Source organism: Phycodurus eques, chromosome 8 (genome assembly GCF_024500275.1).
Source record: "Phycodurus eques isolate BA_2022a chromosome 8, UOR_Pequ_1.1, whole genome shotgun sequence".
NCBI lineage: Eukaryota > Metazoa > Chordata > Actinopteri > Syngnathiformes > Syngnathidae > Phycodurus > Phycodurus eques.
In genome coordinates this window covers 19,749,463-19,763,589 of record NC_084532.1, presented here as the reverse complement: position 1 = coordinate 19,763,589, position 14,127 = coordinate 19,749,463, and the positions used below count along the sequence as shown (strand labels likewise).

The following is a 14,127-nucleotide window of genomic DNA, read 5'->3' as shown; positions in this document are numbered from 1 at the left end:
TGTTCCTTGTCACCAAGATGCCACAAGATGGTGGCAAAGGACTACTTTTATTGTAATAAAGACCTGTCAAGTACAAAATATAATGCTATTATATACAGCTCTGGAAAAAGTAAGAGACCCCTGCAAAACTGTCAGTTTGTCTGATTTTGCTATTTATAGGTATATTTATAATTTGTTTAGCAAAATTAGCATTTTTGTTGTACTTTATAAAGTACTCACAACATTCCAAAATTCCAAATACAAATATTATCATATCGAGCATTTATTTGCAGAACATGAAAAATGGTCAAAATACGAAAAAAGGTCCAGTGTTTTGTTTATTTTGTTTTTTATTTTATTTTTGTCCGGTGGAGGGGGGGGGGTCTCTTAATTTTGAGTATTTTTTTTTTAAATGTCGGGGCTTTTTCAAACAATTTCTTTGATGCTCTATTGGTTTTTAGAATTGTATGATAGGCCAGATAAAAAGCTCTCACTGTCCAAATCATGGCACACAGGTCATACATTTCCCACCACTGGTTTAAAGTCGAAATGAGTTTCCTCCGCAGGGTGTCCGGGCTCTCCCTTAGAGATAGGGTGAGAAGCTCGGTCATCCGGGAGGATCTCAGAGTAGAGCCGCTGCTCCTCCGCATTGAGAGGAGCCAGATGAGGTGGCTGGGGCATCTGATTCGGATGCCTCCCGGACACCTCCCTGGTGAGGTGTTCCGGGCACGTCCCACCGGAGGGAGACCCCGGGGGACGACTCAGGACACGCTGGAGAGACTACGTCCTTCGGCTGGCCTGGGAACGCCTCGGGATCCCCCCGGAAGAGCTGGATGAAGTGGCTGGGGAGAGTGAAGTCTGGGCGTCCCTGCTAAAGCTACTGCCCCCGCGACCCGACCCGGATAAGCGGTAGAAAATGGATGGATGGATGGTTTAAAGTATGCGAACCTATTTGTAAAGTATGTATCATAATCGAAATCCTCTACGAAGATATGTGTTCATCTGGTGATCTGGTTGCTACAGCTGTTTCTGACAGACGTTTTTTTGTTGTTGGTTTTTTTCACATCTGCTGTATTCCGACAGTTAATTTCTTCTTTGACATTCTCTGTCTGCGCTCGGCCTCTGCTTCCACTTGCGGTTCACGTTCGTAACGTTTTTAACAGTCGCTGATTGCGCGGCTATGTGCAGCCAAAAGAATGGAAGTGGCGTCATATGTCACGCCAGTCAGGAAAAAGTCCAGCGAAGGCAAAGACTCCACATGTGCTTGTGAGGCGTAATAATGGGCTCGTTTGCGGCACGTGAAGCGCAGCTAATGATATGTTGCTTGTTAAAGCCTCGGTTACAGCAAGCATTACATCTGTTTTACACACCCTCAGGGATTGGAACGGGGTTGTACAACATCCTAATCTTGATTTACTCTAAATGTATTTTATGTATTGACAATATGTGTCGTTTTGTTGTTATGAACGGCACGCAATGCACTGTTTGCGCAGCGCCGTTAAAATACTTAAAAATACAAGAAGGCACGCTCAGTTACTGCCGTACTTACGCAGATGCGCCGTCACGAAAACAGAGCCCATAGACTTAATGACTCCTATAAGGAAAGAAAAATGAATTTAGCAAAAGCAGATGGGTACCGTTCTAACAAAAGTCCAAGGCACAATCAACAATTTGTTCAGACAATGTTTGCCCAGTTATCTTTGCGTAATGTAATATTCAGTGTTTCTCCACTTACTTACGTTATCCAAACACAAAGCTGTTGATCACATTGCGCGTGATGACTCCGACATTCCAAAGTCCATCTGTGTAAGCAGACCGAAGCTATGATGAAGTCTTTTACTATCCAGAACCAGAATTTTGTAAATAAAAGCACTTATCCCTGTACCCTCCAGCTATGTGGATAGTAGATGATTTATTTACATGTGTACGCTGTTTATGCAACGTGAGGTCATGTTTACAGTGACCAATTACAGTCTTAATTTTCCGGCGAAGGCCTTTTATGCTAATTTGGCTTTGTTGACAAAAGACGTAGACAGTGAAGAGTTACACGAAGCCTGAAAGTCAAGGAAATGTTTAGAAAAATCATCGGCATTATCTTTCTCTTCTTGGTAATGTTTAGTTGAAAACATGATGTAGCACTTAAAATAATGAAGCGAAGGAGGACTTTTACAAGTCTAAAAACGCAGGAACAAACTACTAAAACTACTTCGTTATATTCTCTTCAGCTCATGGAATCTGTTATTGGAACTAGAAAGCATCATTTGTCCTTAATCGACCATGTCCATGTCTGGACAGTGATCTTTTCTCATTTTCATTGATTATTTCCTTTTGTCGTCGTCCTTTGTTGATTTAAAAGGATATCTGGCCTAAGACGGCCACGGTAGTTTAGGTCAAAGGTAACGTTGGTCAGTACCAGTGGAACAAGGCCTTCTCTGTTGGCCTAAACACACTCAGAAGCATTCTAAACTGTAATATTTTTTTGAAATTGTACTAATTCATCCCCAACAGTCTATTCACTTAATTTTGCTTCCAGTATGCGTACAGTGTATGTGAATGTTCGATTTTGTGTCCAATCAAATTTCAGACTCTCTGTGCTGCTAAGTCAATCTAATCAACCCAAGGCCTTCAGAATCAGTAGTGCTGGCTGATGTAACTTAACCCATATTAAGAATGAAACTGTTTCTTTAACCTATCAAATATAAAAATCACCTTTGAGCTAAAACAACGTCAGCATTTTCTGTTCTCTGATTGATCGGTCAGAGCAAGCCAAATTTGACTAGCAAACCACGTTTGTAGCGATGTGCACACTTGAATACATTTAATAATAAGCATATGTGGTGGGTATGATGTATTTAAATTTATTTTGATATGTTTTATATGCCATCGAGAGGAGCAAGATGAGGTGGCTCGGACATCTTGTTAGCTGAGGTGTTCCGGGCAACATCCCACCGGGGGGAGGCAAAAGGGAAGACCCAGGACACGCTGAAGGAATTATGTCCTTCAGCTGATCTGGGAATGCTTCGGGGTGTTAAGTCACGACTTAACTGTTTAGGGAATTATTATTATTGTTATTTTATTATTATTACACCCATCCCTTACTTGCTTTCCACATTTCTTGAGAACTCCTGACGCTTCACTTCCTCGGGCAGCTGAGAGCCAAACCCTTTCAGTTTAAGTGTGCTTTTAAAAAAAAAAAAAAAAATCACAAATGTCAGAGTGGTGAAAAGGCCTTGTTTCCTGACAGCCATGAAGGACATTTAGACATATTTCTAAAATGCGAATAAGGAGAAAAAAAGGCAACTGACATTCAGTCTTGTACACAATAACATAAACTTAGTTTTAGTGCTTTAGCGTTCGAACTAGGCTCCTGTTCGTACAATAAACACCAATGACCTCATTCATTTGGGAGCTTCCCTTCTTGGTCATTCTAATTGAAACCAGAAGTTCTAAGCTTTGTAATTACAGAAATTTCTTTGTCTGTAGCTGGTTATAGGCGGATCTCACCAGTTTACTAGCAAATCAAGCCCAGTTATGGATCAATAAACTAAACCATGTACCCTGACCTCAAAACTGGATTCATACGTACATTTTATTACCATCCATCCATCCATTTTGAACACCGCTTATCCTGGTTAGGGTCACAGGGCGCTGGAGCCTATCCCAGCTGACTTCGGGCAAAAGGCGGACTACACCCTGAACTGGTCGCCAGTCGGTCGCAGGGCACATATCGACACAGACAACCATTCGCACTCACATTCACACCGTCACTGAGTGGGAACTGAACCCACGCTGTCCGCACCAAAGTGAGGCGAGTGTACCACTACACCATCAGTGACCCATTTTATTACCCCATTCTGATATTGTGTGTTTTATTATTTGGATAGACGTGCTTGTTTGTACTAAACACAACAGATTTAGAATTATTTTTTATTATTATTGGATTAGTGATGAATCAGGTCTGCGATTGGCTGGCAACCAGTTCGGGGTGTGCCCCGCCTCCTGCCCGATGACGGCTGGGATAGGCTCCAGCACGCCCGCGACCCTAGTGAGGAGAAGCGGCTCAGAAAATGGATGGATAGATGGATGAATCAGGTCTTGAAGTGATGGGGTCTTTGCATATAGTCTCCGCATTGCTGAAATACAGCTTGGTATTTTCCTGTTTTGAAAAATTACATTATTGCACATGCGGTGTTGTATCAGGACCAGCCCAAACTATCCATCACAGACGTGCCTATATATATATATATATATATATATATATAATATATAATATATATATATATATATATATATATATATATATATATATATATATATATATATATATATATATATATATATTATATATATATATATATATATATATATATTACATATGTTGTTTGTTTTTCTGTTTTGTTTTTTTACAGCTGTCTTATTTTTATTTTTCTCTCTGTCCTTTCTTTTTTGTCTGTCTCTCACCTCTCAAACCTCATTCTGTCTGACTGCAATTGTTTATAGAGCAAATCCATCTATCCATTTTCTACCGCTTATCCGAGGTCGGGTCACGGGGGCATTAGCTTTAGCAGGGACGCCCACACTTCCCTCTCCCTAGCCACTTCATCCAGCTCTTCCGGGGGGATCCCAAGGCATTCCCAGGCCAGCCGAAAGACGAAGGCTCTCTCTTTTCTATAGATATCCATCATAATGCAAATAACCACAAAGGCACTGTATAAAAATCCACGGTTACACAGAAAAACTGTTCTGGCACAGAAGGTATACAGATCCTCCATTCTGTATGATCAAGCAGCGAAGAGGGACGGGTTTAGAAATAAATAAATAAATAAATAATAATAATAATTTTGCCACAGTCATTCACGAGATTTAGTCCCTGCCACTAGTTCATATATTATTTGTCAGTGTATTTCCCAGTGACAGCGTAGATTTGATCTGGCAGTTGGAAGATACTATTGTGGCTGTCCAGATCCATGTGTTTTATTCTGTTTCAACTGCCATAACAGATATTGCAAAGGGGCCACAGGGGAATCATGTAGCGTTAAACCTGCTGCAGTGAAAATATCGGCCTTTGAATGAAACTTTTCATTGATTATATCAAAGTCAGTGACAAAAACTCAACTCAGTTTTTAATTAATATTTTATTATTAGACAACAAGAACCGTTTTTGTAAAAGCAAAAGAAGAGAGACAAAAATATTGCTATAATGAAAAAAAATTCCAACTGTTGCACGTTTCAGTATCAAACAAGAAAAAGTTTGGTGAAATAAATCTCTTTTGTTAAATAAATCCAACATGTATAATGCTACAGTTCATATGCGGAGACTGATACAGAAACACCTCCAGCATACCCCTAAAAAGCCACCAGATCACAGGTTCTAAATCCTCCTACTCCTAAAGACACGACTGAGACATTATTTGTTCTCATCAGTAAGATGCAAAACAAGAGACGCTCCCAAAATATTTCTCGTGCTTTACAGTTCAATGACAGAGTCTGTGCCCGGGTATTCTGGGAGGTTGAGGTCATATTTCTTCTGGATATCATAAGGCAGGAAGCGTCCGGCCAAGAAATGCTTCCCCGAGAAACTCATAGCGCACTTCTTTGGTGCCGTCAGAGAGATGAGCACTTCTGGGTTTATCCCATCCTGACCTGCCTCTTCGACATCCCAACCTGAGGAACAAGAGGAGGTTAGATAAGCAAATAAGGACTTACAGGGGAGTAGATTACCCACTGTTCCCACCATCAGTAAAGGCTAGACCAAGGGGAAAAAAGGTCCTCCGCCCAGGAAAATGGGGAACCTTCATAAAGACTATATAATGCACTCCCGCATACTGACTCTTGTAGCTTCTACCCATTCTTAGAGATATTGGATACCCTCGGTTCTGACAGTCAGCTAGCAATATGTCTGGCCACAAAAAATAAGCTTAAGTGCATATAACTGATAAAAGAACTACAAATATACCTTGGTTAAACCTTTTTTTTGTTTTGGTTACTGTGCTCTGTAGGGCCTCTTGGCCTGTGGCGAGTCTTGGATCACTGCTCATTTCTGGAACCTTCCTTGAGAGGAACTACCCAATGTGAGGTAAAGCCAGCATTTATGATTTGACCGCGAATTGGACCAAGTCGTGTGGGTTTCATGTTGCGACTGTTCCATTTCATTAGCATAATTGCATAAGTCGGGTGTCTTCAAATGGCAGACCGCGGTCCGGGTCCAGACCGAGTCAAGGTCTCTTGCGGACCCACGGTCTATTCCAAAAATTCACCCCAAAAAATCAAATGTGCATGATGGTGCACATACTTTATCTTTATTTAAGAGATCTACACTCTCCTTAGTAGCATTTTAGTGGCAAATGGTTTTGTGCAGCCAATGCAGAGCAAGTTGTGTTTAGTTCAGTATGATGAGCTCACACTGTGCTGACTGTAGCAGATTTATCCTCCACATGCGCCTCCATACTCGGAAAAGCTGAACCCCGTAGAGCCGGGAGGCCCTTTGTGCTATCATTGGCTAATACTCACCTGAGGGCACGTCCACGCTGGCTATGGGGATCTTGACCTGCTTGAGGGTCACCAGAATCCCGGCGTAAGGCTCCTTAATGTCGAGGGCGTCGTCCTCGGGGCCCAACATGGCGTCAATCACTAGGTTGTAGGCGTCGTTTATGAGCTGGACCTGTGAAAACCACACCTCCCTCAGGGTGAATGACTTAATTCCTTATATGAAACAGTTCCAAGGCTGGAAAGGAAATACTTTCACTAGAAAGGGGTTCAGAATGAAGTACAGTGAACCCCCGCTATTTGTGGAGGATAAGGACTGAGCACTGCCGCGAATTTTGAAAATCTGTGCGTAACTGACTCCCACACGAAAAGGTTTGTTATTGCTTATGGATGCCACAAGATGGCTGCAAAGCACTTTTTTTTTCCTTTTAGACAAGGTTATGGCCTGACTAAGTGAAGCTCCTCCCCTCATTTCAACATAGCTGCTTGGCACCAAGTTGCCACCAGATGGCACCAAACCACATTTTATATTAGACATGGCTTCGACCTGAGCAAAAACAGCAAATAGTTTTTTCAGTCGATGATGGAGGATTGGTTGCCACAAAAAAATTGAGAACACCAAAACCGCAAATATGCGGGGTTAATTGTACCTTAATTGATGAAGTAACTAGGTAAACTGCAATGAAATTGGCTTGTATTTTGATCTGGCAAGTTTTCGTGGCAATTGAAATTTACAGTAAATTATACTCTTCATAAAGCAGACATTATTACATTTGTCTTTGCACATTTAAAGGTTAGCTTTTGAATTTGTTTTTATATTTAAAGAAATAGAAAAATACAAAGGTAACCCACAAGAATTAGGCAAAAATGCTTCCAAAAAAAATGAGCAGGTAGTGCCTTGGAACAAAACTGAAATAATCTAAATTGTTCATGACTACTTCTTAAACTGCTTGCAAAAACTCCATTCAGGGAATTTTTGCATTTTCCAGTGAAGCACAACCTAAACTATGGGACTGATTATTTATATAATGTGGATGTGGAAATGTAGTGGTTGTCATAGTTCTGCAATTGACTGCCAATCAATTTTAAGTTAAGTTCTTTTTCCTAAATCAGCCAATCCCGAATGTGATAAGAACTATAGGATGGATGAATGTTGATTTAAATTGTTACAGAGCAGTAAAATGAATGCTGTGAAGATGGCGCTGACCTCTGTGGGGAGATAGGAAAGGAAAGGGATGTCCATCTTCTCGCACTGAACCGTGAAATCCTGATGCAGACTGTGAGGGGATCGCTTTGGGTGGTAGATGGTGGGCTCATATTCCTGAGTATAAGGAGAATAAAAAGAGGAAAATAGAGGGGGGGAATTCTGTTACCGTCAAGCCAACAGCCTGTGATTATTATTATTTTTTGACAAATGGTGCACTGTACATCGGGTCGGTAGCTAGAGACACGTACATTGACCACTTGCGGTTTTCTGCTGTCTGATCGTGGGTGAATGTCTGCCTTATAGAAGTGAGAGTAGAAATCCAGACGCCCACAAAACCAAAGGTCTGTAATGTTCGGCAGGAAACACCTGTGATCTTTCACCTTGACACAAATCTTTAAACGCGCACGTTGCCCGTCTCTTGCACGAGTATGCTCGCACTGTACAAAAGTTGTGAGTGTAGTTTCAATCAAATCATTGAAACGTCTGGTGATATTAAACTTTTGCTGTAATGGAAATTTACATGTGATCAGATAATGTATCTAGACTTGGTGAAGCAGCATGTGGCTCATTGCCCAAGGATATTTTTGTACTCAATGTTCCAAATAACTAAACAATTGTCTGTTTGTAGTTATGGGGTGGCTCAGGTTTAGTATAAGAGTGACAGCAGCTGCCGCATTAGTCAGAGGACCTTGAACACTGCTTTCCGTGCGTTTGTTCTATGCAACCTCTCTTTTTTTTGCAAGAATCCACTAGTAAAGACAACACTTGCAGTTTCCCAATGTTTATTACAGAAGTGAGAAGACAATATTGCAATATTGTAACATGGTGGATCATAATGTTATAATATTGATATACAGTACATGATATACAATGACCCCCCCCCCCCCCCCACACACACACACACACTTTTTATCACTGCTCCAGCCCCCAACTGCAATAATGTGAAAATCTGAGGTGTAGAGAGAGACATTATAAACTGCTGAATACTTTGTTTTTCTAGTTTCACTCCAATGCAACAACTGGCTAACTCCATCTTTCCCAAAGCATATCACAGTTTTAATTATCCATCCATCCATTAACAGCACCGCTTATCCCGGTTAGGGTCGCGGGGCGCTGGAGCCTATCCCAGCTGACTTTGGGCGAAAGGCGGACTGCACCCTGAACTGGTCGCCAGTCGGTCGCAGGGCACATATAGACACGGACAACCATTCGCACCGTCACTGAGTGGGAACTGAGTTTTAATTATTTTCAGTTTACGAAATTAGTTTTAGTTAAATCACTGTAATGTGCTTAATTTCAACATGCTGTTAGCATGAATGCCATGTGGCTGTATATTTTAAGTATTTGCTAATGCTATGCTAAAAACTCACTCCTGTTACTTTGAAACTGTCACTCAAATAAATAGTTTCAGTACAATAAAACAATGACAAAATTAAGTTGCCTGAGATGGACCAATATACATTTTGACCAGTTCAATATGTCGATTATCAGATTTAGAGTTGGGGTAGGGGTGGAAAGAAAAGTTATTTGGAGAAAGTTACAACAATTTGACTATTCTCTGCAATTTAATAATTATTTTAATAAATATTTGTGTAAAAAACTGTAAAATCTATTTTAAAAATATATCACTTTTAAACTGCAGATCTTCGGGACAGACAAGCAGATACGTTTCACACACACACAAAAAAAATCGGGAAATATACAGTACCAGTCTCACAGTTGGGGAACTATGATACTGAATCCCCAGAATCATGCAAGGATGTAACAGCTTTAGAGGTTCTATGGTACCGTAGTTTCAAAAATGACAACCACCAGGCTCATTTTTGATTAAAATTCTGAATTACTAAGCAAGTAAAAGTGAGTAAATAAAAAATAGGTGAAAATGAAAGATGAGTGGTGATTATGTAGCTCGAGCTGATTTTGCAAATATCCTAAAGTCGTCTTACAACTGCTGATTTATTACGATGTTCTTATCACATTCACAGCTCGTGGTGGTGCGTGTTTTTTTTGTTTTGTTTTGTTTTTTGGGTGCACCACGCTCACGTGTGTGCCCGTGTGTCTTCCAGCTGACATGAATCACGACACGCTACGAGCAACACGCATTCTGGCACCAGCGGAGTGTTCCTTGGGCCAAAGTGATCAAGTTTCTCCACTTAGAGAAAACGACGAAGAGTGTGGTCCCAGAGGGGCAGAACATATGTGAGAAAGGACAAATGCTAACATTGAAAAACGAAAATATAGAAAAGATGGCGACATAAGTGATGAGTTAAAGTATTCACTTGTGTGGTACCATGGTGTAATATAGTTTATTTTATAGAGCCTATCTGACACAGTTCTAACCACCAATAAATTGTGGCTTTGAGACAGGCATATGGAAAAGTATGCAGATCCATTCAACTGTAAAAATCAAAGATCCATATCTGTTTTCAGTTTCGTGTTTGATATTCTCCAACTAGCTTCCAAAAAGAATAATTTGTTTTGAAATGTCAGTGAGTGCGAGGTCCGATGGGCAGACATGACGCTCATGACGTCAGGTTCTCATGCAGACAGCATTAACGAGAGTAACAACGGCGTGATGTCATGACTGTCTGAGCACTCTTGCCGAGAGAGTAATGGGATAACTACTCGGAGAGGTTTATAGGAGCTCAAATTATATTCTGGGACAGCCTGTTAATCCTAATGCAAGTTAAGCGTCGATTTTATTGATATCATCGAGAACAGTTTGTTCTTAATTTTTGGGAAAATTAGTGATCATGTGGTGTTTTTTTTATATGGCTAGCTAACTACTTAGGCAGGCTGGTTAGGCTACGCAGCAGGAAAACTACAGTACTCGCTCCTAGGACACATTTACACATCAATGACCACGTAACATAAGGGTTTTTGTTCATGTCAAGACGAAAATGTTGTCAAAAACGGTGCAAAAATTGAGAAGAAGCTGCAATATGTACGTCAGGCCAGAAGTTGGCGATGTCACGTTGTCTTTCCCAAAAGTGAAAAATTGAAGACCCTTCATCGGCGAATAAGTGTGCTTAGAATTTGACAGTGAATCCGTTTTTCCCCTTCTTACGTTTCAATACAGAGATTCAGAGAGACCACATAAAAAAACGTTCACAGTTTTACCCCACCCACATACTTTTTAACACATTTTTAAAATAAATTTTAAAAAAACACAAACTTTATTAAAACACACTTTTTAAACATATTGTAAATGTATCTGAACACACACAAAAAAATAATCGCTAGCATAAAATGTCTAGAAAATACTGTACGACATTCCCATTTTTTTTCCTCTTGTTTGCTTGGCAGAGTTTATGCTGCACCAACAACATGAGCCACCATGCTCACTATGCTGTTATCGGGGCAACTTGGGACAGAGGACTGTGCTGGATCACACAGAACAACAAAGAGAGTCGGCAGCAACAGTCAGACACAAACTAAGGAAATGACTCCAACATCAGGACTATAAGGATTGTGAGGCAAGTTAATTTACAGTCAGTTCCACAATTGAATTGCAACTCTGTAATAAATGTCAATTACACAGGAAGGTGCGAAATTATTTTTCACCCCCTTTTTTTTCCAACATTGCACGATCAACATTCATTTATTTTCCTCATAAAACTTTAACAATACTGAAAACTCTATATCCCTGTACACTGACGATATAATTTTTTTGTTAAAGCTTACATTTCAATGCCACATATATTGGATACCTTTGATCATTTCAGTTCTCTGTCCGGTTACAAATTTAACTGGACGAAATCGTCTCTATTTCCTCTAAATTCTCGATTGGATCTCAGCTTTCTACCAAAACATTCCAATCGTCAAACAATTCAAGTACTGTAATTAGGTATTGTAATTTTTCCCTCGTTAGCTAGTATTGTCAATAAAAATGTTGTGGGCATTTATAACAGAGTTCTAATCAACCTCGATCTAACATGCCCAACTCATTACAAAGCTGCCTGTTGACTATCAAAATGGACATTTTGATCAATTTCCCTTCATCTATGTTGCCATGACCACCTCCAACTGATGACTGGGGGGGAAAAAAATCTACTCGTTGGTTGGTGTCAAGTTTTATTCCGGGTAGGACGCGACCTCGTTTTATGATGACAACACTATCAACATAAATCAGATGGTGGACTCTCCTTGTCTAACGACGTCAAAAACTATTTCTGGTCATCTGTTTTAAGACCGCTGGCTTAATCCTGGTTCGGCTCCTTGATGGAAAGCAATGGAAGGTTATTTGGTATCCCCACACAGGTTGGAGGATCTCATTACTCCAATGAGTAAATCATGATATGGTCCCATAGTTCAAATAGTCCCCTTTTTCAACAACTACCGCCTCCTTAATGAGGGAATCCCATTCTCGCCCCCAACTTGGACTACTAAATGCGTCCACACCCGAGCTGATGTGTTTGAACAATGCCACGTTTGGCATAGTGCAAGACAAGGAAATGAAGCCCGGCTTTTTGTCTGTGTTTGTTTGTTCACAAATGAATATTTGCAATGTACAGTCTTTTTTATTTTTCCACATTTTTCACATTTGCAGATACTAAATACTTCACACTGCTGTATTTAACGACTGACTAAGAACCAACCTGGCTGCAGACAGCAGAGTAAAACAAAGCAAAACAGAAGAAAATACTGTACATATACAAAATGTACAATGTGATGTAGTAACAAGTTAAATATTACATCACATCATAGCACATGGTGAATAAAAGGTCCATAAAAGGCATATGAGCAGATGTTCTCTAAAGCTGGAGAAACTGCAAATCTAATCGCCTGAATGCCAAGACTTTAAAAAAAACATGTCTTTTTGAATAAACATATAAATAAATGTGGAAGGCTGCAGATGACCAAAGATGTGATTTATTGTTCTCAAATTTGTAGTGGAACTATTTGCATTTTCCAGCTATCGTCATCTGCAAGCTTCTATTGCACAATCTATTTAGGTATGTCATCTCACTAAAATAGAATAAATATATTCTAATTTATTGAAATGTACCTGTATATAATAAAACTCCCTACCTCGAAGACTGTCTGCAGCCAGGTCGGCATTGCAAATGTGGATCAGTTTTCAATTGCCTCACCTGGATAAATGTTTAGGTTGTAAAGGTATCATGATATTTGGAATTTAGATTAAAATGTAAAATAAGACATGAACTTGAAAGCTTGAAATACCAGCATTTTTGTTTAGATCTAGTAGGTGTCAGTATTGACAAACATCAGCCTTATTTGCTTAAGCTACCCTGAACGAATAAGTGCGATGGAAACACAAACCACATGGGCCACAGGAACCTTTTGCTACCAGAAGCTCTAAGTTCCTGAGCTGGTTGGTAGAAAAGCACCTTATGAAAACTTATTCCATGGAACACCCCTCTCAGCATCCATCCATTAAACTCCATTTTGTAAAACAAGGGTCAGAAAAGTGGTTTGGTTGCTAGACGATATGCAGTCTTCCGGGATGTTGCTTATAAACCTCTTCGTATTACTCAAATGTGGTCTCAGGAACTGAAGCATTACATCTGCAGTGACTCTCTGTACTGGGATGAGATATGGTCTTCAATTGTTCTGGCTTCTAAAAATCCAGACCACCAACAGACCCATTTTAATTTTGTCCGTTGGAGCAAAATTACGACACATAAGAGCTACTTTATGAAGCATATATTGTCCCAGATCGGTAACATTTGCTTAGATTGGCTTATGCGTACCTTTATGCATATGTATTGGGAGTATAAAGATCTGTGCTTCTTTAAGTTTTGTTTTGAATGTGTCTGTGCCATGCTCCCCCATTGTATTACTCTTAAATGATGCCACGTCTCTGAATTTAACAATTTGGAAAAGATGTTTTTGGGTTTTTTTTTACGGGCATTGCAGTGGCCAAAAACATCAATGCTGGAAGCCTCCACACACAATTACTCGGGCTCAGTCGGTTAATACATATGCTGATATTATTAATTTGGGGCTATCAGTGGCAAAAATGCATTTGACTACACTTTATTATTCATTTATGTTTACTGTTGTCTGTTTGTGTGTTTTTGTTCACATTGTTGTCAATATATATGTACAAAATAAAAAATAAATGATCACAAAACATTGCTTAATCTTGCTGGAGCACTGACCCACTTGCCCCAAGTGCAAATTCACCAGTGACCCATAATTTTCTCGTCTTGAATTGTACACATACAAAACAGATAAATTCAACTTTTGGGGTGTGCGTGTTATGTTTTGTACTTACAAACATGCGCAGGTGTCGTGCACAAACCAGGCCGATGGAGCCGTTCTGCTCTGTCCCGCAAATCACCAGCACTGTTGGCTGCTTCTTCGCTAAAGAATTGAGAGGGTAGGCCTGGAGGAAGGGCACAAATAGAAAGTTGATGCTTAGAAAACGAGGACAAAAGGCTTGTAGGGGAGAAAAATAGAAAGAAGAATGCAGTTTGTAGCCATCAGGC

General features: G+C 40.1%; 1 protein-coding gene across 2 annotated transcripts in view; it reads right to left on the bottom strand.

Annotated features, from left to right (window-relative positions):
* Positions 1–5,138: 5,138 nt before the first annotated feature.
* yjefn3 (YjeF N-terminal domain containing 3) overlaps positions 5,139–14,127 on the bottom strand; it is a 43,260-nt gene continuing 34,271 nt past the window's right edge. For both annotated transcript variants that reach the window (XM_061684794.1, XM_061684795.1), the window contains 4 exons: positions 13,914–14,024; positions 7,673–7,786; positions 6,490–6,640; positions 5,139–5,643 (listed from right to left, as the gene is read on the bottom strand). In XM_061684794.1, the coding sequence (XP_061540778.1) occupies positions 5,447–5,643; positions 6,490–6,640; positions 7,673–7,786; positions 13,914–14,024 (573 nt within the window). In that variant the 3' untranslated portion in view covers positions 5,139–5,446. The remainder of the gene's footprint in view (positions 5,644–6,489; positions 6,641–7,672; positions 7,787–13,913; positions 14,025–14,127) is intronic.